Genomic DNA, 25,215 nt, shown 5'->3' with positions numbered 1-25,215 from the left:
AAATGGGGCAGCAGGGTGGTGCAGTGGTGACACTAGAGCATTCGTATAAGAACCTGGGGTTTTATTCTTGACCCGTGGAATTATCTGTGTGGAGTATGTCCTCCCCTTCTTCTACATGGGGTTTCTCTGGGTTCTCTGGTTCCCTCCTATAGCTAAAACACACACACAGTGATTGTTGTTGGCCAAACATCTCAATGGAGCAAGATCCTCCTGAAAAATTGACTGAAATCAAGTATGACTTTCCTGGGCAAATTATTAACAATTCCTTTTATTATATTAAAACAGAGATAAATAGCGTGACACTATTTTAACATGGGAAATGCATCCGAATGAATGTGTTAGTGTGAGTAATTTGTGGTTGAAGAGGGTGAGCAGGATGTCGAGCGGAGGATGTGTTATTCTGGCCGACAGAGGCTGCAGGAGGAGAAGGTGACGCTGGTGCTGCGGAGAGACGCGTTCCGCAAGCGGCTGCAGGCGCTGAGCGGCGAGGCGGAGGCGGCACGCGCGCAGCTGCAGGAAAACGAGACGCACGCCCAGGTGCCGTACCTCACTCGGTGCTCGCCGGGGAGCGGCAGCTGAGGGTGCAGTGGGCGGCACGGTGGTGCCGTAGTGGCAACGCTTTAACCTTGAAAAAACCTGGGTTCGATTCCTGACTTGGGCGTATTTCTGTGTGGAATTTATACATTTTCCTCCTTGTTCTGCATGACTAAGAAAGCCATACATGTAGCCGGTATTGGTCACACAACATCCCAATGCTGAAAGATTACTTGGACATTTCTTAATTAGGATTATACACATCGCAACATTGCTCCCTCCTTTTACAAAAACTTGGCAGGATTCAGAGTGAGGCTTTCTTGGGTTAACAAGCATAATAATTACAAACATCTGCAATGCCAATCGCTGCCCTTGTGCATGTATTATTTACATTCTAGCAGTCACACTCAAGGGACATTAAAACATAAAATAATGAAAATAGGAATTTCTTTTAATGACTGCAGCTGAGCAAGAGTCAAGACTTTTTACCAGCATGCCTCAGCGATACGACTGAAGCTCTCTCCAGCCGCCGCGAGTGTTCAGTGACGGAAGGTGTCGTTTTGCGGCCTCAGATTGGGAAACCACGCACGCTGTGTTCTCTGTTCTTTGATATACGCATCGATGGTAATTTTTATTTTGGAAAAAAATAATATTGTGTGTTCTCCACTGTTTAAACTAACGGGAACATTCCTCAAATGTTTCCAATTGTTTCATTGTCTCACTGGCTTTCTCACTGCCAAATTTCACATTGGCCTTTGCTTGGAAACATGAACGTCTTGGTTCTTGTAATAAATGCCACCGTAAAAAATGACCCCGTCTTCACAGGCACACCCGGCATGGGGGTCTTTATATTCCTCCCCGTAAAAATAGACCTGTGAGTAAATACGTCAAAACAGGAAGATGGAAAGATGTGTTGCAAATGACATTGGGGAAGCTCCACCCACAGCGGCGGTCTAGGCAGATCGCACGGGTAGTGCTCGTGCGTTTATTCTATCACAAAAGACGTTGGTGATAATGGTCTTCCTTCTTCTTAGCTCAGTGCATGATATTACTCAAGAACTTTGCATCAGATACTCCCAGTTTGCATCCAATTGTTTAAAATTGCTTATGTACTTTACCTAATTTAATTTGCCGTCTTTCCCAGCCTCTTGTAGAGTGCACGCCTTGCTAGCCGAAAGTTGCGAATTCAGCTCCTGGTTAGGGGGAATGGACTCAGCCCATCATCCCTCCGGGGTCGGTAAAATCAGTCTCACCTTATGGGGGAGTCAACAGCTGTTGTCCTAAGGGACAGACTCACGCCTGTCATAGAAATATGGAATTTCTACAATTGGCTCAGGGGTGTAAACAGGAGATGAGCACCAATGCCTCGATGCTCATTGGAACAGGAAATTACTTTGACTGAGTCGATGTCTATTCCATTTAGGCACGTGCGGGTGTCACTGTAGGAGCGGCTGTAAGACTGGAAACTTTTGGGATTGGGTTTCCATGGGTTGCTACGTCATCTTTGGATGTGTTAGTGTTTCCTGTAATAAAGCCCAAGCTGCACTTGGCCGACAGAAACGTGTAACGCGATCAGTGTTGCCCCTACGTACAATTTGTGCTATTATAGAAAGACACATACACACCACTCACTTTCACAAATAAACCCATATGCACTACTCATTGGATCTCCGATTACCACAGTAGGCTATGTACAGTGCGAAATAAGTTCCACATACATACTTACTGTACATACTCTACCACAGAGAAACCCATACACACCACTCACTCTACTACAGAAACCCATACACACCACTCACTCTCACAGGAAGACCCATACACACCACTCGCTCTACTACAGAAACCCATACACACTACGTACACTACGACAGAGAACCCCATGTACACCACTCATTCTCACAGACACCCACACTCAGCACTCCCACGTACAGACACCACTCATGGGCAGTCGACATTGTGGATAATTGCGCGATTTCTTCTTTTGTGTTTCAGCTGACGAACCTTGAACGCAAGTGGCAGCATCATGAACAGAACAATTTTGTGATGAAGGAGTGTATCCTTTGCACATGAAGACTACGTGTATTTATTTTCTCATGGGAAGCTGTGGGGTCTCTGGAGTGGGGCTCTCTTCTGTAGCCATTGTATGTTTAATGTACAAGGATTACATGTGGGCAAGACAAAGTAGCATCCAGTATACTCAAGTACATTGTCTTGAGCCATTCAGTGGTCTCTTGAGTCGGCAATGTTCAGCTCAAGATGATCGCATCCAGGAGTGGATAGAGCGGCGATCCTGCATTTGCTAGCAGCATCCTTTTCCTCATCACTGAGATACACAGACTCACATTGAGACCCATAGACTCTCACCCCGACCCTTGGCATTACACATAGTGGATCACATTGCACCTGGACCTGGCACAATTAATCAACCTCATTTATATTTAGTTTTGCAATGAGCTTGGTTGTGTGTAAGCTGTCGCCAAGCATCTCGCAGGCCCAGGTGCGGGGCCCAGCGAGATGAGCCCAGTGCCTCTCTGTCGTGTCTCGTGTGGCCTCCCTGGTCGCCGCTTCACTGGATCCGTTCCAGAGGAAGCGAGTGTCTGAGACCCCATTTCCTGCCTTCTCCAGGCTGCAGCATGCGGGACTGGTGACAAGATGACATTCCTATTGCGTGCAGCAGGCAGAGAGAACAGCGACTGTCTTTGTCTTTTTGTGTTATGTACAGTTCTGTAGGGAGCGGTGGGCACAGTGGTCAGTGCACTGCATTATGAACTCGGCGACGCTAGTTTGATTGCCACTCACGGCCAGTAACGGAAAATAACTGAACCGTTCCTGGGCCTCCCCTGGGTCAACTCAGCCTTAAAATTGAGTACATAGTCCAGTGTGTAAGCATCAGCACTAGGGAGAGAAATGTGGCCAGGTGTGGTGTTGGTCACTTACTACATTGTGTGCCTTGCCGGCCTTCATAGGTTCTCACGAACAGCAATTGCCCCAATAACCTGTTGAAGGCGAGACGGTGTATCTTTGTCTTTGTAAAGTTTTGTTCGAAAAATATTTATGCATGATTCATTCAAAGTCTAAACAATTTTTTCACCGTGTTTGGATGGGTCCGAGTGTTGATTTTGTGCAGAATGGGAGGATGTTTTGAATACACTTGCATCTTTACTGCCCACACTGAAAGAGATCATTACAAACACACAGTGGACATTATTTTCTTAACATATTAGCACGTAAAGATGCGCCGCCGTCTATTGTAGTGCCATTGCGCACTGGAGAGGAAAGTGCGTTTCCTCGGCATGTCCAGGGAATCGGCTCAAAAGAGTGGCAGGGCCCATCCTGTCTCCCCTCATCCCCCTGCATCCTTTGTACAACCGTGACTTCCCAAAATAATTCTGCACGTCGGCATTTGCGACGAGATGCCCGATTTGTTTATTTTACGAGTGGATTTCCACCGCTGTAAACTGGTTGCACTGGTCAAACTCTGCAAATCACATCTACGTTACTGGTCACTTGGAGAGAAGCAAAGTTGCATGGCCATTGCCGCGTGCTTCCTTGGCCTTAGAGTGGCAGTGTTGGGCACCACCGGTCTCCGCAGGACCTTTGGGAGTTGTCGTAGACATTACCATTGAGAGCAGCTTTACGTTTGAATCTTAGTTGTTGGGGCACGGTGGTGTGCGCAAACCCATTCTTTTGTGGGTTCGCAGCGGTGGCGCGCAGTGGTCCAAACAGGTTGGGAATCGCCGTCTTTGAGACCGAGGCACTTTCCACTCGGCACGTCGACGTAGTTGTGTCGTGGTTCTGGCGGACCCTAGACACCTCGCAGCTGCCGGAGATTCCATTGAGAGTAGTGGAGAGACATCCTGAGCCCCCTCGCCTTCCCTCGCGCGTCGCCCACCGCTGTCTTCCTGTCTCCCCGCGGTGGTGGCTCGCGTGGGAAAGTTCTCACTGCACGGCTCCATGGCGACAGCTCCGTCACGAGTAAATCACCCATATAGCGAAGCAGATGTGAGCCTGGATAGTGCTTAGATGAGCAACAATCATGCATTAATCGGTTTTCTAGGCTGTGGGATGTGCGACGAAATCCAATGCATTGTACTCGACTACATTGTCCATGCTTCCCCGCCTTCACCAACCCGGCACCGACCAGTGTGGTGATCAAATAACCCCTACAACCCGCATGGTATAGGGAGGCCTTCATCCAGCAGCAGAGTGACATAAGCACTGCACATCATATGCACGTATGATGAGCAAACTGCCCCCGGCCTTGCAGTAGATGTAGTTTGTGTTGCACCGGGCCCGGCGGCTTGTGCCGGTATTGACTTTTTAAGTCTCCTTTGGGTTTGTGTCCTCACCGCGTGGCGGCCATGCCCTGTGACATTCGCCACTCGGGTGGAAGTAGGGACGCGTTGCTGGTTACGTGCGAAGGTTGTTTCAATAGTAATGTTCATGCGTGACATTACTTTAAATATTAGCATTTAAAAGTTGAACACAAAAAGTGTTTTTTTTCTTTCCTGTGGCATAGTAACCGACGACGGGAGGATTGTGAGTCCTGGAGAGGTCTCGCTGTGTGCCGTAATGATTGCCGGTCCATCCTTGATCCCGGCTCTTTAGTCTTTAGTCCTCGGTGACCTTTTTGGTCAACTGAATCAATACCAACAACTGGCACATGCATTTATATTCGCTGAATATAAATCACGTTTGTAGACTAGGCTATAATGTGTGTTGTGTTGCACGCACGTGAAGATAACTGGCCAACGTGGCCGCTCTCGAATTGACAGTCCCAGAAGCACCAGTTATTAGAAATCCACTGTTCAACTGCATCACTTCGTGGAAGTGACCTCATCGCAACGGCAAAATGTGTGGGCAAGGCTGCGAGCGTTGTGCATGCAATGTAGTGCTCATGTGACACGCACGCACGGCATGATGGGGAGTCGTGCCTGTCAGCTGTTTGTGTGTCATTCATTTGCGTTGTCGTTCCTTTAACCCGTGGCGTGTGCAGTGCGCACTTCAACGCGGAAAAGTGCGCACGGCAACCGCTGCCGTCCTCGAGTCGCGAACGGTTGTGAAACTCTTGTGTTTTAATTGCTTTCTGTGTGGCCACAAATGCGGTCACATTACCAGAGTGCTGCGCTGCAATCTCCCTGGGCTTCCCTTGACTCCCAGAACAGTCATCGCAACCAAGAGCATGGAGAGCGACTACCAGCCCCTGATGAAGAGCGTCATGCAGCAGGTGTCCCAGTACAACAGGCTGCTCCAGGAGGGCCTGCAGGGCGGCAGGGCCTGAGGGCCTACAGGATTGGCCACTGCGCTCGGGCTGCCACCTTTTCCACTTGGACCAAACCCGGACACGTTTCTAAGTCGGATTATAATTCCTGCCACCCGCAACACAAGATGATACATTCCCAGACTCTGGGTGAAACCTGAAGCAGGTGAAAACCCTCCATTCTGCCCACCACATGTTCAATTGCTCTGACACTCGTCAGCCCCATCAGCAGTCAGCCACACCTATTGATCCGCCCAGACTGGACGCCTGTGAAAAATAGAGCTTCGTAGCTCATCGGATTCCTGCAGTCTAAATAACGATTCTGATTGTGAATGTGCTGACGTGCAACTGGCACTGTTGCGCTGGCACAGGTGCAGCACATTTAACCCCGCACCCTCCTCCTGCACTGCAGAAGCAGCGCCTCGGTTGTCTGGGGAAATAACCTGGCGATGGTCGTGCTTTCTCGAGCGGCAGGAGGGGGCGGATGGGGGTTGAGAATCTGCAGGTGCGTTTATTCTTGAGAGCGTCTTGATGCCGGCTCATTGCGTGGCTGCCTTCCCGCTCGTCTGTGGCTCTTCCCCGCGCATCCGAGTCGTTTTCTCGTCGAGAATGAGCGAATACTGTTTGCGTTATAATTTGAAATAATTACTTATTCGTATGACGCACTTCATTCTTATACTACATGCCTTTTTTCATGAAATTATCCATAACGAGGTCTTTAAATAACCATTATCAAATGTGTGTAACTGCTGTTTTTATTTGATATAAATAAAGCCCGTTTTTTTTTCTCGTTCGATTCCATGCCACGTGTAGCATGCATTTAATTTTGTCGTTTCATGTATCTCTCAGTTCAATGACATGCGAGCTTTCATTTCCCTATTACTCGTCATGATGGCTACATACACAGCAGGAGCAATTTGTGACACACTGATGCAGACTTTGTCAGTGCTTACCAAGCGACCGAGGATATTTACGGTGGCAAGGGGTGAGGGTAAATTATTCCTCCAAGCTTGTGACCCTCCTTAGGGCAGCAGTAGATTTACTAACTTATTGTTCGATGATGCTGCGTATGTTGTTGAATAGTGTTAAAGATATCAGCCCAATCTGCTTGGTTCACTGGCAGCTCCTTGTCCCAGCTGTCCAGTAGATAACATCATTGAGTCGTGACAGTATTTAAATTGATTGGTTTTAGAAGCTCGTGTGAAGATAGTAAGGCGATGGGGGGGGCTTAAGTATTGAACCAATACTCTTTACGAGACAATGAATAAGCAGACCATACACATTGTGTCTGCTGTCCCTCCACGTACAAAGGCCACACCGCCTTCTCGGAGTGCATCTTCACGGCATTGATTCAACACGAGTGGCCGCTGCTGCCGCCGCCTCCCCGCGTATCCGCGTGGTTCCTCGTCGCGCCTGAGTCGTTCTGTCTCCCAGAGTGAGCCAAGATCGTACATTTTACTGTTCAATTATAGAGTCGGTATTCTTGGTTCTTTCGGTAAAGTCACGTAGATATGTTCAAAGAAAATAACAAAAATAATAATATGAATGCCTGCAGTCACGGTAGATTTAAGTCAAGATGTAACCGCCTCTACGGGGAGGGTTTGCACACAACTATTAGCAGCCTGGTGACGACCGCTCGCGTTGCGATCGAAACGTAGCTTTTTGTTATTTATTATTTTCTGTCTACGTGAATTTACCGAAAAAACCAAGAATATGAATCCCTGCAGTCACGAAAGTTTTAAGTAAAAATGTATAGAGTCGGCTACATTCGAAGTGGCGCTCGGTGGAGAGACTGTCAGCCAAATGATTTTCATTCTGCCTGGTGTCCCAACGCCTCGCTCAGCTGCAGCCCCTTCCCCGCGTGCTCAACGCGCGTCGCCCCCAGTATGGGGCTCCGTGGTCACCACGGCTTGCCAGGTCGTGTCGGCGTGGGGGCAGCGAGGAGGAGGAGGCGTGGGCCAGGAGATAGCGGTCGCTGAGTCTCCCTCAACACCCCCCGCCTCGTATGCCGGCGTTATGGGTTCATGTCGCCTACCGTGTTTGTGTGTTGTTGTAATCTTCTGACCCCTTGCCCCTGCTGGACTTCTGTGAAAAAGCTGTATAGCTCATCGGACTCCTCCACTGTAAATATTCTAATTGAGTCTTGAGTTCTCGGGTTTCTCACGAACGCGAAGCCAGCCACACGCGCTCATCAATGATGGAAATTATCCTCAAACATGGCACGAGTGATTATTAGTCTTGGGCCCGCCACGCTGGCAAGCCGTGCGTCGAGGAAGAGCCTCGATGCCAATGTGAAGGTCTGCTCGCCACGACGAGAAGGGCCCTCGCGAGGCGGCGAGTCGGTGTCGTGTTTGCGAACTGTCCGCCGTGGGAGAGTAAACTACAAACATCGCAATGCGGGGTCCTCTTGAACAAAAAAAGGTCGTAAGCCTTGCTGGATGAATAAAGGCGTAACTTCTGGATTGTTATTATTACGACCTTTGAGGCAAGTCACAGTGATACGGTGTGGTCTAGGGGGGGAACCACCATCGAACTGCCTCACTTCTAGATTTGTCCTCTAAAGACGAATCCAGAAACTTCCTAAGCGGGGCGGAGGGGGGGGCAGTGCCTCCAACGCTGCCCCCAATCCTGTACCTGAGTGGGCTCTGCCTGGTAGGATGATGGGGATGGTTGAGTTGTATCTGTTTGGGTGATTTGTTTACCTTTCTTGTACTCTGTGTAGGGGTGTCAGGGGAAGGATTCCCACCAATAGGAGGGGGAGTGGGACGGTGACAGGAGAAGGTGGAGGAGCAGGCGAGGAGATATAAGGGAGAGAACGGGCGGGAACGAGATTGGGGCGGCTGGGGACAGGTGTGGATGGGAGGAAAGAAATCAAAGACGAACCCCCTGCAACCGTGTGTTGGCTCTCCTTTACATCTGCACTACGATCACGTTTTTTTATTTGTTGTGACGTTCTTACCCGCCCCGACTGGACATATGAAAAATAGCTTTATAGCTCATCGGATTTCTCCAGTATAAATCGATATTCTGATTGTTTCCGCCACTGCCGTCCACACCAGCGCGGCCATGCCACACAGCCGCGTGGGGTTCCTTCTTAGCAGTGCCAGTAGTGAGCAGCAGCAGAAGTTCAATCTCTCCGATTCGCACGGTTGGCTGCGTACGGTGCGAAATAAGTTCGACATACAAGTGTAGGGGTGTTAGAGAGAGAGCCCGTTATGCATGGCAGCTTATGGCAAACAAACACAGTGGGCGGGGCTACGTGAGTGCACGGGGAGGTGCTCTCTACGACGTCCGCGCCAGGCACCCCGGGGGGGCCCCACCCCTCAGCGGGGGGTAGGGTATAAAAGGGGATGTATCGGAGGGCTCGGGGTTCTTGTTAAGCTAACCAGTGAAGACTGAAGACGTCTTAGCTAGAGCCCTGGACTCCCCTGGTTCGCCGTCCTTATCAGGGCCGAACAGGACCGAGCCAGCGGCGTGGTCCCGAGATCCAGAGCCGGTGCTCTTGTCAGCGCTGGTCTGGGACTCAGGGTACCGGGCCCGACTTACCAGTGTCGGGCCAGATAGCCTCCCCTAGCCCGTTAGAGGAGGACTAGGAGGCAGGCTAGGAAGTAGCTAGCGCGTGTATCCCCAGCTAGCCGGGTGAGGGGGCCGACACCCCCTCTAGTGTTGTATGCCACAACTGTGCTGTGTGAATAAACCCGTGTGCCTCCAACTCCGGCGTCCAAGAGTCGTGAACTCTATTACACAAGCAACGCTCAGCGGTCGGGCAGACTTGAACCAATAATGTGACCTTTTTCGATTTAAAGCTTTCGTGACTGCAGGGATTCATCTTCTTGGTTCTTTCGGTAAAGTCACGTAGAAGGGAAGTAATAAAATAATAAAAATAAAACATAATAGAATGAAATAATTCTCACGACGTTTCGGCTACAATGCAAGCAGCCGTCCTCAGGTGAAGAATGAGACACTACCAAGCTAGGAGCTTATATAAAAACTGGGTTGGAGGTGGAAGAGCGCCTTAACAAAAAGAATGTGCATATGAAGAGGAATTTAGCATATTCATGGCAAATGCGTAGGAGGTGGGCGGGGGGGGTTTCAAAGTCATATTATGCCCATGCATTATGCAGGATCAGCAGCACCAAGGGGGGGTGCAGGGAGTAGCATTAACAAAGGAAAGGAATGTTAATGATATGTAGCTGCAGTTACTAAACAACCACGTAGAAAACTAAAGTATAAACTACATAAAAAACTAAAGTAAAAACTGCATAGCACCATCAGTATACTTACTATACTCTACAATAAGCTGAGTTACTAACAGCAAGTAATACATTACAATTCTACGTCGTAAAAATTATATAATATGCTTCCATCTAAACTTTATTCTCTTACATCACACGAGCATATACCATACTATATACTGCCATAGATAAACCCAACATTAAATTATATACTGTATTACTATAAACCACCCTATACCTTATTAGTGACGAGGCTGTTGGTGGGGTCTCTTTTTCATCACTAAAACCAACAAAATCATTTCTGATTCAACCGCATTATTTGATCAGACCAAACAGTTCTCGTTGAAACCTTCTGCAGCCAGGCCACCAAGATTATACGGCTTGCCAAAGATACATAAAGAAGATACACCTCTTCGTCCCATTGTCTCTACTATCAACTCCCCCACCTATAAATTGGCTCGTTTTTTGTCTGAAATCCTACGGCCTTTCACTGGAAAAACCACCTCTGCAGTACTAAACTCTACTGACCTGGTATCGACAATCAAGGGGATTGCCCTGTCCCCAGGCGACCTGCTTGTCAGTTTTGATGTGGTTTCCTTATTCACCAAGGTTCCTGTACCTGACACCATCGCAATCATTGAAGACTTGGTTCATCAAGGACTGAATGCTGGGGTACCCCCCCTGGTGAGACACTGCTTAACCAATACATACTTCACCTGGAATGAAACTTTCTACAAGCAAATTGAGGGCACCCCAATGGGCTCCCCCCTATCTCCGGTTGTAGCCAACATCTTCATGGAGAAATTTGAGACGGACGCCATCCAGACTGCCACTCTACGCCCGACCTTATGGAAGAGGTACGTAGACGACACTTTTGTCATCTGGCCACATGGCCGGCCTGCTCTAGACCAATTTCTCGACCACATCAATTCCATACACCCAGCCATCAGATTCACCATGGAAGTCGAAAATGATGGCAAGCTACCCTTTTTGGATGTCCTAATCAAAAGGAGACCTGATGGTTCAATGAGCCACTCAGTCTACAGGAAAGCCACCCATACGGATGCTTATCTAAAACCGGATTCCCACCACCATCCATCCCAGAAGAATTCCCTCATCAAGACTCTATATCATAGAGCCCAATGCATCTCCGACCATGAACACATTTCCAGTGAACTCAAACACGTACGCCAAGCTCTTAAGGCTAATGGTTACTCCGACTACACAATCCGCAAAGCCATCACTCCAACCATCAAGAAGGATGCTGTTGAGGAGCCTTTCAAGACCATCACCTTACCCTACATTGCTGGGGTCACAAAAACGATCTCCAAAATCCTGATTAAACACAAGATCCAGGTCCGATTCAACACAGTACATAAAATCCGTGATCTGGTACCGTCTGTAAAAGATGTGGTTCCAGACATACAGTACCCTGGTGTCTACAAACTAAGTTGCCTCTGTGGTAGCAGTTACATTGGGGAAACCAAACGACATGTCTCGGACCGCATCCGTGAACATAAAGCTGACCTGAAACACGGTAGGACAAACACCTCAGCCGTGGCAGATCACTGTTACAACTCAGTGGGCGCACATGACATTGACTTCTCCAAGACAGAGGTTCTCTGCAAGCCATCTGGCTATCATGAGAGATTCGTTCATGAGGCGATTCACATATACAAACACAGAGACAATTTTAACCGAGAAGATGGATTCTGGCTTAGCAATCATTGGAAGGACATAATAAACCATTTCGATACACATTAGGGTGGGTAGAATAATACATAGTGTTATGTTGAAATGTATAAGGTATAGGGTGGTTTATAGTAATACAGTATATAATTTAATGTTGGGTTTATCTATGGCAGTATATAGTATGGTATATGCTCGTGTGATGTAAGAGAATAAAGTTTAGATGGAAGCATTATATAATTTTTATGACGTAGAATTGTAATGTATTACTTGCTGTTAGTAACTCAGCTTATTGTAGAGTATAGTAAGTATACTGATGGTGCTATGCAGTTTTTACTTTAGTTTTTTATGTAGTTTATACTTTAGTTTTCTACGTGGTTGTTTAGTAACTGCAGCTACATATCATTAACATTCCTTTCCTTTGTTAATGCTACTCCCTGCACCCCCCCTTGGTGCTGCTGATCCTGCATAATGCATGGGCATAATATGACTTTGAAACCCCTCCCCGCCCACCTCCTACGCATTTGCCATGAATATGCTAAATTCCTCTTCATATGCACATTCTTTTTGTTAAGGCGCTCTTCCATCTCCAACCCAGTTTTTATATAGCCGAAACGTCGTGAGAATTATTTCATTCTATTATGTTTTATTTGTATTATTTTATTACTTCCCTTCTACGTGACTTTACCGAAAGAACCAAGAAGAATAATGCGAGCTGTCGTACGTTCGACACATCACGTAGGCTTTCGCGACAGAGTATTCATCATGTTTGGGTCACATCGCGTGAGTCAAAATGAGTTGTCGCACATCATTCGGCACCTGATATCCAATTAATATCGTTACGGGAGCAAAGGTTACTTCTGCTTTAGCACAAAGGAGTGTTAAAGATCAAATCCACGCGCATTGAGCAATGTCAGATGTGTATCGGCAAACACCCTCGCTGTGCTATATGTGTCCAATAGATCGACTACTGTGCATACATCAATACGGCAAGAACACAAACAACAATAAGCAGTTAGCTTATGTGGTGCCACAGCGACGGGGCCGCTCTGCCGAGCCAGGGAGCCGCCCGGCTTCCACCACCGCACTGCCCCCCATCACCCCCCCCACATAAGCACGCACCCGCACCCACGTAGGGCCTCGTGGTCGGGTCACCTACCCTGAGTTTTCACCCGAGGGCCCCCTCGGGGGGTTACCCCACGGTTTCTCAGGGCCAGGGAATTGGACAGGACCCTTCCCAGGCCAAGTAACACTGCGGCGCCGTGGGCGGATTTGAGATCGCACGACCACGGCGAGCTCAGAGAGCCCCGCAGTTAGAAACGCATACAAACACAAACACGGGTCAGCAGGGCAGATAGCTGGGATCAGGACCCGGAGCGACTGATTGGTCGAAAGGTCAAAGGCCGGCGGGATCGCAAAAGAGCGGGAAATCCTAGGCTCAGGATTGGTCGAGAGACCAAGGCGGTCGGGACGGGGGCGCCTAGCCTTTGATGTGAATAGTTTAAAAGAAAACGCAGGGGCAGTAGGGAGGTCTCTTTTTCTGGAGTTTTGACATGGAGTCAGCGACGAGGGAGTCATCGGGCGAGCCGCTAGATTGTCTGCAGGACGATCTGAGCGCCGCAAGGTCACCAAGAACTACAGACGGTATCGTATTACGCGCCTTACAACACCTCAGAGCGGAGAGTAGGATCCGTAGGAGAGGGTTAGTTCGGGGTAAGGACGAGTAGGAAAGCAGTTTAACAGAGAGCGCAGCATAGAATAGGGCTGCACGCCACCGGAGAGTGGGTTAGAAGCGCCTTGCTGGCCCGCACACACACACGGGTGGCTCGGTGGGTTAACAAGGGCTAATAAAATCTCGAGCGTAGTAACAAAACCGTGTTGTTGGGTGTTTTTGAACGTGGTATTAGCGTGCACTGCATTCGCGGGTGTGTGGTCGTTGTATGCGTAAAGGCCGTGGTCTCTGTACGATTGTGCGGGTACGGAGGTGTGTGTGTTAACGCCCGGGGAGAGCACTTTTGTGTGTTGGCGTGCCTACGCAGCCGTGTGAGAGGAGAATCGTCCTTGTACGATACTTGTGTTGACGTGCACGCGCGAGTGCGGGAGGGGACGAGTCGTCGTGTCGGCGTGCGCCCCGCTCGCGTGTGCGAAACCGCGGTGCGCAGTGAAGCTGTTAGCTTTGTGCGAGCTTGCGTGTGCTCGTTACTTGCGTAAAGTGCGGCGCGGTGGTGGGCCCCTGACCCCCAACCCCGCGGCTCGAGCGCGTAATCGGCTGCGCATTGTTGTACGGTTTGTCTCGCGCGCACGGCGGCGGCAACTTGAGTCGTTGTGTCGGCGTGTGCCCCGCTTACGTGTGCTCGTTACTTGCGTAAGCTCTCGGCGTGCGTAATCGGCGTACCCCAGGTGCGCGATCGTAACATGAGCGGCCAGCGCGGCGCAGAGCGGCACAAGAGTGGGTATCGCGTGTGGAGCTGTGTGTGGGTGTGCGCGCACTTAATTAACCATGCATGCTACGCGGACCCGCGGTGGAGGGGAATCCTCGGGCGACGGCTCCCACACCATGGGTGAGGAACCTAGCAGCGGTTCGCTTAGCAGCGGGGGGGCGATTGATGATGTTAGCCCGGCCGTTAGCATTATCGAGGGAGGAATCTCGGGGGCTAGCGACCCCCACAAATTGGTGTCAGAAGCGGTACGGACCCCCGCGTTACCTCACGCTAAAATAAGACTAATATTTACCGGCCGGGGGGCACCTTCGTGGAAGGCATTCGCCCGCAATCTCTTAGGGGCCAAGGAAATTAATGGATGGACGTACGCGCAGGCAGTACGTCAACTTAATATGAATCTTGATGGGCGGGCAGCCGATTTTGTAGAAGCGTTACCCGCGAGCGCACAGACACAGCTAGAGGAGCTGATGCGCCGACTCGATCAGCGTTTTGGCACGCGTGACGAGGAGGAAGCAAAATCGGCCTTAGAGGCGCGCCGTCGCCAACCTGGCGAAGATCTACGTGATTACGCCGAGGATGTGCGCGAGTTAACAAAGATCGCACGCCCGGGGTACGCAACTGATGTTATTGAGGAACTGGCCGCCGAGAAAATCCAGCGGTACCTGTCTCGCACGGCGTGGTGGCAGCCAGACATGAGCTGCCCACGTCTTCCCTTTAACACCCTTGTCGAGCGCGCACGTAAGTATGAAAGAATTCACAGCGAACGCATGCAGCTCCGGGGGCTGGGACGAAAGTGCGCCGTAGCGAGCCTACTCTCCGACGAGGAGGAAGAGCCCGCATTCGCAGTAAGGGGACGGGCAAGGGAGCCCCAGAGACCCAGCGAGACCACCCCGGGGTGGGTAGCCGGGTTACAGACCGGCATGGGAGATATTGCTGGCCGGGTAGACCAAATGGACGGTAAGGTAACCCAAGCACGCGAGGAAGCAAATAAAAATATGAAGGCACTCCAGTCTGAGATGGGGGAACTACGCTCGACAGTAGGGGGGCTAGCCGGGAGGGTGTCCCAATTAGAGTCCGATGTGGGGCAACTGCGTACTGGGGGAGGGAGAGGGAGCGGACAGGGGACCCGCTACGGAGCCGCCCCCCCTCCCCGGGCATGTTATATGTGCGATCGCCGAGGGCATCTAGTGAGAGACTGTCCTGAAATTACCCGAGCTAGGCAGGCGCAGGGGGTTAAACTCCAACGCCTCCTAGTGAGCTGACCAACTAGGGGTGCAATCGACGCGGTCCCGATACAAATAGACGATAATGAGAATAATGGCGAGCGAGTGATCCATAAACAGGTTACAACGACAACACCCAAGGGCGCGGGGACCTCGGGCGATTGGCTGCGGGAGCTGGTGGCAGGGATAACGGGAGCCACGTCGCTGGTGGAAGGCCAGGTGAACGGGCAGCGCACCCGGATCCTACTGGACACGGGCGCCGTGGCCTCTCTCATGAGCGCCGCGCACTGCAGCATGCTCGGGGTGGACGTGGGCTGTCTGCAGGCCCCGGATCGCGCACTGCACACGGCAAGCAGAGCCGGGATGGGGTTGCTGGGGAAGGTCTCCCTCGAGGTCCGTCTAGGAAACCAGGTGTGCACACAGGAATTCTACGTGTCGAGTGTGTTGTGCCACGAGTGCATTGCAGGAACGGACCTCCTGGAAAAGTTGGGACTTAACGTACAACCCCGGCAATGATGCGCTACGGTGGAGGGCAGCGGGGAGCGGATTCCGTTCCTAGGACAGGAGCCGAATCGCCCACGCTTCACACCCGTGGCCGCTACGCTGGTGTCGGCCGTCACCATCGGACCTCTCGCCGAGATGCTGGTGCCAGTGGCAACCCTCTCCACCGACCCAACCCACCGACCATTGGGCGAGGTAATGCTGACTCCTCACCCGGAGTTGGCATCGCGATACGGGGTGGTAGGGTCAGCCACACTGGTAAACGCAGATGGGGGCCGGCTGTTTATACGTGTGTTTAACCCACACAGTACCCCGGCAATGATACGACGACGCACCCCGGTAGCCACCGTACACCCCCTGCACGCTCGCCACTCGAACGACTCGGTGTTCGCACTCTGGGCGGAGGACCCTGGCCGCCCCGAGGACAGCCAGGATCTGGCCTGGCGGGTCGGCCCGACCCCCCGAGCCGAGATTGTTCCACTGCAGGATGCGTTACATGTGCCTTGGGCAGCCTTACCTAAGGGGGAGGCCGATCAGCTGCGCGGGTTATTGCGGGAGTACGCCGACGTGTTCAGTGAGCACGATTCGGACGTGGGCCGGACCGACCTGGTCAAGCACCAAATTGACACAGGTGCAGCCCGACCCATCAAACTCCCCGCATACCGAGTGGGCGCGCCTGAACGGACCCAGATCAAAGAGGCAGTCACGGATATGCTACGCGATAACATAATTCAGCCCTCGGCGAGCCCCTGGTCAGCCCCAGTGGTACTAGTAACGAAAAAGGATGGGTCAACCCGGTTCTGCGTCGATTACCGTAAACTAAATGCAGTCACGCTCGGCGATGCCTTCCCCATACCCCGCATCGACGACACCTTCGACAGTCTCGCAGGGACGCGGTATTTTTCCACCCTCGATCTGGCGTCCGGTTACTGGCAGGTGGAGATGACGGAGGAGGATCGGCCAAAAACAGCATTCACCACCCCGATGGGCCTGTTTGAGTTTCGAGTGTTGCCGTTCGGACTCACTAACGCGCCCGCGACGTTCCAGCGGTTGATTGAGTTGGTGATGCGGGGCTTACAGTGGGAACAGTGCCTGATTTACCTGGACGACGTAATAGTGTTCAGTAGGTCGCTGTCCGAACACTGGTCCAGGCTGCAGGAAGTATTCCAGCGACTGCGAGCAGCCCATCTCAAGCTCAAGCCGCGTAAGTGTTACATTGCGCAGCGCGAGGTGGGGTACCTCGGACACCGAGTCAGCGAGGCAGGGGTGAGCACCGATCCCGAGAAGGTGCGTGCCATAGTGGATTGGCCGCGGCCGAGGAACCTGACGGAGATCAGGTCATTCTTGGGACTCGCCACTTATTACCGTCGATTTGTAAAGGGATTCAGTGAGATTGCACGCCCCCTCACCCAACTCACCTCCCATAAGAACCCCTATCAGTGGTCGGAGGCCTGTCAGACGGCTTTCACCACACTCAAAGACCACCTCACCCACACCCCCACCTTGGCTTTCCCAGATTTCACCACCGATTTTATTTTGGACACTGATGCCTGCAGCAGTGGGCTGGGCGCGGTGCTGTCGCAAGTGCAGGGTGGGACGGAGCGGGTCATCGCGTACGCCAGTCGGACCCTGAGCGGGGCCGAGCTGAACTATTGCGTAACCCGTCAGGAACTGTATGCCGTGATTTTCGCGTGTAAACAGTTCCGACCGTACTTGTATGGCAGGAGATGTCGTGTGCGCACCGATCATTATGCACTGCAGTTCCTCCTTACATTCAAGGAACCGCGGGGGCAGATGGCTCGATGGCTGGCGCAGCTGCAGGAGTACAACCTGCAGATCGAGTACCGAGCGGGGCGGACACACGCGAACGCGGACGCCTTGTCAAGACGGCCCGCGGTGCGCGCTGAGACGAGGGAGGGAGACGCCTGCCCGTGTTTCACGGGGGGACGCTGCCGCCAGGCAGCAGAACCCAAGGAGCGCGCGGAAACTAAACTCCCCCCCCCGAGAGAAAGTGCGGTGTGCGCCGCAGGAACCCCTGCAGAAGGAGCCCGGGGACAGACGGATCATCCCACCCCAACCGGGCGGATCCAAGAGGATGTCGGCTGCGCCTTCCCGGGCTTGGACGACGAGCAGCTGCGACAAACCCAGCAGCGGGATCCGGATCTGGCGGCGGTGGAGGCGGCACTGCGAGAGAAGAAGGATGCACTACCAGGGCCCTGGAGCGGTTTGTATGCCCGGTTGTGTGTAGAAAATGGGGTGGTGACGGAACTGGCCGACGCTGGGCAGCCGGGGTGCATCTGCGTTCCCGCCCATGTGCGACCCCAACTACTACGACTGGTACACGACCACCCGCTCGGGGGCCATGATGGGGAACGGCGCACCCGGGAGACTCTGCGTCGCCAGTATCTCTGGCCTAAATTGGCGCAAGATGTGGCCGCCTGGGTGCAGGGCTGCCGAGCCTGTCAGCAGTGTGGGCAAAAGCCGGCGAGGTACCAGGTACCCCTGAGGCCGTTCCGAGTCAGTCGGACGAATCAGTTGGTCGGAATCGACCTGCAGGGGCCCTTTCCACGATCCCACCGGGGCAACCGATATATTCTCGTAGCGGTGGAGTACTTCACCCGCTACCCCGTGGCGGTGGCTATCCCGGATAAAACAGCCCTCGTAGTGGCCCGGGCCTTCGTGGAAAACTACGTACTTAAGTGCGGGATCCCCGAACGAGTCATTACCGACCAGGGTAGTGAATTCGAGGCCGAACTATTCCAGGCGCTGTGCCGAGAGTTCGGGATCCAGAAGGACCGAACCACGGCGTATCACCCCCAGGCGAACGGGATGGTAGAGAGGATGAACCAGACTCTGGCCGGGAAGCTTAAACGCATGGCGGCCGCGAATCAACAGGACTGGGACGAACACCTCCCCTATGCCCTGTTCGCCTACACCACCGCCGTTCACACATCTACAGGACAGACCCCGTTCCTAATGATGTTTGGTTGCGAGTCTCGCCTGCCCGCAGATCTGCTGTTCGGTGTCCCTCCGCCGCAACGGGAGGAAGGGAGCCACCCCGTGGAGCACTTGCTGGAGACCCTGCGAGGGGCCAGGGGCCGAGCCTACCCGCACGGAGAGGCCGCGCACCAGCGGCAAGAGCAGGGCGCCCGACCCCATATGGAGCCCCCCTTCTACACTGCGGGCTCCGAGGTGTGGCTGTACACTCCCCGCGTCGGTGCCGGACAGGTGGGGAAGCTGACCACCTACTGGCGAGGACCCTGGATTGTGAGACGGCAGATCTCACCATGGACGGTGCTGATTCAGGGAGGAGAGAGGGGCCGGGAGATGGTGGTCAACATCCGCCGACTGAAGCCGTGGCGAGCAGCCCCCGAGGGGGGGAGCCCCGCCGTCCAAGTACCCCGAAACCCCGGGGTCCCCCCACCCCCCGTGCCCGGGGGCCTCGCGCAGTATATGGGCCCCACGGAGCCCCGGGCTCCGAGGGGCCCCGGGCGGGGCCAGGGGCGACGAGGACGGCGACCCTTAAACCCCACCGCCTCTGAGTTTGTTCCCCAGCCCGCAGGTGCCAGAGGCCGAGGGGAGCCGTTGGAATGGAGGAGGAGACCACCGCCAGAGCCCCAGGAGACGGAGCCGCCACCCCCGAGGCCAGCCACAAGGGCCGGGCGAATCCCGCGGACCCCGCGGCGATACCTCGTGGGGGCAACCCAGGCGAGGTGCTCCAGTCAACCCAGGACGGGGACTGGCACCCCGGGGGGCTATGTGGTGCCACAGCGACGGGGCCGCTCTGCCGAGCCAGGGAGCCGCCCGGCTTCCACCACCGCACTGCCCCCCATCACCCCCCCCCACATAAGCACGCACCCGCACCCACGTAGGGCCTCGTGGTCGGGTCACCTACCCTGAGTTTTCACCCGAGGGCCCCCTCGGGGGGTTACCCCACGGTTTCTCAGGGCCAGGGAATTGGACAGGACCCTTCCCAGGCCAAGTAACACTGCGGCGCCGTGGGCGGATTTGAGATCGCACGACCACGGCGAGCTCAGAGAGCCCCGCAGTTAGAAACGCATACAAACACAAACACGGGTCAGCAGGGCAGATAGCTGGGATCAGGACCCGGAGCGACTGATTGGTCGAAAGGTCAAAGGCCGGCGGGATCGCAAAAGAGCGGGAAATCCTAGGCTCAGGATTGGTCGAGAGACCAAGGCGGTCGGGACGGGGGCGCCTAGCCTTTGATGTGAATAGTTTAAAAGAAAACGCAGGGGCAGTAGGGAGGTCTCTTTTTCTGGAGTTTTGACACGGAGTCAGCGACGAGGGAGTCATCGGGCGAGCCGCTAGATTGTCTGCAGGACGATCTGAGCGCCGCAAGGTCACCAAGAACTACAGACGGTATCGTATTACGCGCCTTACAACACCTCAGAGCGGAGAGTAGGATCCATAGGAGAGGGTTAGTTCGGGGTAAGGACGAGTAGGAAAGCGGTTTAACAGAGAGCGCAGCATAGAATAGGGCTGCACGCCACCGGAGAGTGGGTTAGAAGCGCCTTGCTGGCCCGCACACACACACGGGTGGCTCGGTGGGTTAACAAGGGCTAATAAAATCTCGAGCGTAGTAACAAAACCGTGTTGTTGGGTGTTTTTGAACGTGGTATTAGCGTGCACTGCATTCGCGGGTGTGTGGTCGTTGTATGCGTAAAGGCCGTGGTCTCTGTACGATTGTGCGGGTACGGAGGTGTGTGTTAACGCCCGGGGAGAGCACTTTTGTGTGTTGGCGTGCCTACGCAGCCGCGTGAGAGGAGAATCGTCCTTGTACGATACTTGTGTTGACGTGCACGCGTGAGTGCGGGAGGGGACGAGTCGTCGTGTCGGCGTGCGCCCCGCTCGCGTGTGCGAAACCGCGGTGCGCAGTGAAGCTGTTAGCTTTGTGCGAGCTTGCGTGTGCTCGTTACTTGCGTAAAGTGCGGCGCAGTGGTGGGCCCCTGACCCCCAACCCCGCGGCTCGAGCGCGTAATCGGCTGCGCATTGTTGTACGGTTTGTCTCGCGCGCACGGCGGCGGCAACTTGAGTCGTTGTGTCGGCGTGTGCCCCGCTTACGTGTGCTCGTTACTTGCGTAAGCTCTCGGCGTGCGTAATCGGCGTACCCCAGGTGCGCGATCGTAACGTGAGCGGCCAGCGCGGCGCAGAGCGGCGCAAGAGTGGGTATCGCGTGTGGAGCTGTGTGTGGGTGTGCGCGCACGTAATTAACCATGCATGCTACGCGGACCCGCGGTGGAGGGGAATCCTCGGGCGACGGCTCCCACACCATGGGTGAGGAACCTAGCAGCGGTTCGCTTAGCAGCGGGGGGGCGATTGATGATGTTAGCCCGGCCGTTAGCATTATCGAGGGAGGGATCTCGGGGGCTAGCGACCCCCACACTTACTCTGCTTACTCGTGCTGTTACAGTCTCCACGACGTTCATTGTTCAAGCACAAGTTTCTCTTGTGTTGAACAAAAAGTTGCTGAATATTGTGCACGTGTGGGCCGATGGGGCGTGCGTAAACAAAGACTAATAAATAACATCGTTATCTACGTGGACGGACATATTATATGTTGCGCTCGTTCACGCTGTTATTGTTGATGCGCCGTTTGACGGAGCTGCCCCGACATTCCCGACAGAGGCACGCAGTCTGGGCAGCAGCAGCTCCCTGCAGGGGCGGGGGAGGGGGCGTTGATGAAGTGGGGGGAGCAGTGCCGAGGAAGAGAGAGATGTTTTGATCAAACAAGTCGTGGACCGATACCCACCCCCCACCAACCCCACATCCTGCACCGTGGCCCCCACTCCGCCCTGGCCCCGGCCGGGCTGGCTGATGTCATGCGGGCTGGAGGCGCAGAGCCACCCCCTGACCATTCACTCGCGACGCAGTCACCGACAGTGGTCGTCACTGCAGCGCCCGGGAAGGTCTCGGGGACGGCGCCTCGCTCGATTTCACCTCGCGACGGCGCTGGGGCAGGGGAGGAGGAGGCTGCGGCTTGTGTTCGCGAGAGGATTTTGACCGACGCCGCCGCTCCACACCGCTCGGAGACGAGAATCCGCGCCCGGGGAGGAGTGACAACAAGGAGGTGGAGGAGGATGGTGATGATGGCAGCGTTGGTGATGTGGCCTCTGCGCCTCGCCTGCTGCTGCCTGCCGTGGCTGCCGCTCAGCACGGGGGGGCCAGGTGAGAGTTCGGGCAGCGAGGTGATCCATGGACTCCGTCTTCTTCTTCTTGTGTGGGGTCAGCTGCTGCTGCTGCTCGGATTGTCTCCGTCGTGCTGCTATTTCTGTCTCTCCGCTACAGTCACGTCCACCGCCCTTAGAGGCACTCATAGGGTTACGTAGGGACATCCCGTAGATATGCGTAGAGATGCACGTACAGACCTACAGACTCGCGTGATCGTACGAGACACGCAGACACAAATACGTAACCAAAAACTCCGACTCAGAGACACGTAACACAGAGCCCCATATATATTCATATTATCCATAGACCTGCATAGAGACCCATAGCATTTACATCTTCTTCCAAGCCAAAAGTCCCATGACCGCACGGGTTATCTCTCCCCATGGGCTCGTGTTGTTGGACGCCTCTTGCTCGAGTCACCTCCAGGGGTCCTCATCTGGCCCCACGACCTTCTCCCATCTCCACACTCCCTCTCCTCCTGTTCTACACCGGTGGCATCTCCAGAGCCCTTCTCAGACGGGTGGTCTCCACGCGAGTCCACGGGTCTCTGTGTGTGCCTCTTGCTGCTCGTGATGATGAGAGTGATGGCTTGCCCAACTGTTTGAGTTGGACCTGGACAAGGGCACGTATGTTCGAGTGGCAGGAATGGATTTGTCCACAGATCTGGTACCAGTTTAGCACTGCGCGTTATCCCAAGCAAACTGCGCGGTTTTCATAATCGACTCGCGACGACTGATACATGTGCCTGGGTTTGTTTTTTGTAAACGGCGGCAACCCCCGTGGTGGTGGGGATGGTGATGATAACGGTGGCGAAGGTGGTCGTGATGATGATTCTAGCGATGGTTTTACTTGGCTGCCTTACATTTCCACACGATGATGGGCCACTTTGATGGGCCGTCATTTGTGGCCAGGTCGCTTCTGAGGCAGAGCGATATGGCTCAGTGAGCCTCACCTGGTGAAGTACAAAACATCACTGAGTGTGGGCGAAGCTTCTCGCAGAGCCTGCCATGCGCGCGTGATACTCCTGCTGATGGTGGTGCTGATGGTGGTGGTGATGATGATGGTGGCGGTGATGATGATGATGACGACGACGCCCGGCACCAGGCGGCGTCATGGACGTGACCCTCATCAACTTCGGTCCCACGGTGGGCGACCACAAGGAGACCGCGCTGCTGTGCGTGGCGGGTGAGCGCGACGTAGACCTGCGCCTCACGCGCGAGCTGGAGCCCGTGATGTCGGCGCGCCAGGCCCCGCGACTCGAGAGCCAGCGCGACTCCCGCCGCGTCAACACCGTGCGACTCACGCTCTCCGCCAGGCTCAGCTGGGCGCGACTCGGCGTCTTCAGCTGCCTCGCCAGCAGCCGGCGGGGCGCCGACATGGCCGTGCTGACGACCACCAAGATCAGCGAGCGCGGTGCGGGCCTACCCCCCCCCCCTCCTCATCCCCCCCCTCCTCACCCCCCCCCCCCCTCCTCATCCCCCCCCCCTCCTCATCCCTCCCCCTCACCCCTCCCTCCTCACCCCCCCCCCCTCATCCCCCCCTCCTCATCCCCCCCCCTTTTCATCCCTCCCCCTCACCCCTCCCTCCTCATCCCCCCCCTCATTATCCCCCCCTTCCTGATCCCTCCCCCTCCTCATCCCCCCCTCACCCCTCCCTCCTCATCGCCCACTCCTGATCCCTCCTCTTACGAACCTCGGCTACCGAGTTCGAATCTCGCCCAGGGCCCAAAACACATAGCGGCCGAATATTTGAACTGGTCCCTGGGCCTCACCTAGGTCGACTCAGCCTTACACGAGTATGTGGTGCGGTGTGTGAACTGAGCACTGGGGAGACGAATGTGGCTGGGGCGTGGCGTTGGCCCCCCGTCTCGCTAACAGCACTTGCCCCGACAGTCTTTTTAAGACTATACGGGGGATCTTTGCCTTTGAGTCGGGGACACAGTGGCCAGCTCAGCTGGTGCCACCCGTCACTCGGCCAAGCCGCGACACCCGCAGCGTCTGTCCCGTGACCTGCCAGCGGCGATGTCTTTCACACGCCACAACCTGCACCTAGCATGGCACCAGCACCATCGTGACGTCACCGCCACTGAGTGACCGATGAGAGCTGCTTTTGGGGGTAGCGAGGGTGGACGTGAGTCAGCCTGGAGGTGGCGGGGAGTGCGGTGTGTGTGTCAGTGCAATGGGCGGTGATGTGGCATTTGAAGTTCGCGGTGGGAATCTGGTAGGCGGCCCCGGTAAATACTGTGGTGGTGTGGTATTAGCTCACAGCGTCCATTAAAGACCCCGTGAAGTCATCAAAGAAGAGGAGAAGGGCATCGTGCGACAGCGTCACAGTCCGCATTTCCCAGATTAGAATAATACCGCACGAATGACTCGATTGGGGAACGCAGAGCAACCCGTCGCCCCCCCCCCCTCCCCCCGATTGCAAAAATTTGGCAGGACCCTCCTGCAAAAGAGGAGACTCAGCGAGGATTTCCTGGGAAAATAAGTGCAATGATGGCGTCTTATGGCATGCCCGTTTCACCGAGTGTCACCGTCATTGTGCGTCATCGCGCGTCGCCATGTGTCACGGCCATTTGTCGCCATGAGTCACGGTGTTTCAGAGCGTTGTGTCGCCGTACGTCACCATGTGTCACTGACCACGTGCCACCGACTGTGTCACCGCAGCCTTCTTCCTGCCGAGCCGCCCCACGGTGACGGTGAGCCGCGGGGAGACGGCCTCCATCGAGATGATGGCCGTCACCAAACTCAACGAGGACATCATGTGGCTGAAAAACGGTGAGCCCGGCGTGCTGGCACTCCTCCTTATGTGAAGCATGGTGACGATGATGATGTAGATGGCCATGATGCCAGTGTAGATGACCATGATTACGGTGTAGATGGCCATGATGACGATGTAGATGGCCATGATGACGGTGTAGATGGCCATGATGACGATGTAGATGGCCATGATGACGGTGTAGATGGCGATGATGACGATGTCGATGGCCATGATGACGATGTAGATGGCCATGATGATGATGTAGATGGCCATGATGACGATGTAGATGGCCATGATGACGATGTAGATGGCCATGATGACGATGTAGATGGCCATGATGACGATGTAGATGGCCATGGTGACGATGTAGATGGCCATGATGA

General features: G+C 54.2%; 2 protein-coding genes across 4 annotated transcripts in view; both read left to right on the top strand.

The window, feature by feature from the left end:
• The window catches only part of IFT74 (intraflagellar transport 74), a 47,209-nt gene extending 40,614 nt beyond the window's left edge, over nucleotides 1-6,595 (top strand). For both annotated transcript variants that reach the window (XM_078605362.1, XM_078605361.1), the window contains exons 18-20: nucleotides 412-537; nucleotides 2,527-2,587; nucleotides 5,700-6,595. In XM_078605362.1, the coding sequence (XP_078461488.1) occupies nucleotides 412-537; nucleotides 2,527-2,587; nucleotides 5,700-5,815 (303 nt within the window). In that variant the 3' untranslated portion in view covers nucleotides 5,816-6,595. The remainder of the gene's footprint in view (nucleotides 1-411; nucleotides 538-2,526; nucleotides 2,588-5,699) is intronic.
• A 15,083-nt stretch (nucleotides 6,596-21,678) lies between these two features.
• TIE1 (tyrosine kinase with immunoglobulin like and EGF like domains 1) overlaps nucleotides 21,679-25,215 on the top strand; it is a 58,602-nt gene continuing 55,065 nt past the window's right edge. The window contains exons 1-3 of one of the 2 annotated variants that reach the window (XM_078605360.1): nucleotides 21,679-22,069; nucleotides 23,177-23,485; nucleotides 24,739-24,849. In XM_078605360.1, coding sequence (XP_078461486.1) covers nucleotides 21,724-22,069; nucleotides 23,177-23,485; nucleotides 24,739-24,849 — 766 coding nt within the window. In that variant the 5' untranslated portion in view covers nucleotides 21,679-21,723. The remainder of the gene's footprint in view (nucleotides 22,070-23,176; nucleotides 23,486-24,738; nucleotides 24,850-25,215) is intronic. The other variant, XM_078605359.1, reaches the window with a different exon arrangement.

The sequence above is a fragment of the Lampetra planeri genome, chromosome 24 (assembly GCF_965212315.1).
Source record: "Lampetra planeri chromosome 24, kcLamPlan1.2.h2, whole genome shotgun sequence".
NCBI classification, from domain to species: domain Eukaryota; kingdom Metazoa; phylum Chordata; class Hyperoartia; order Petromyzontiformes; family Petromyzontidae; genus Lampetra; species Lampetra planeri.
Note: the sequence above shows the minus strand (reverse complement) of the source record. Positions and strands in the feature narration are given on the sequence as shown.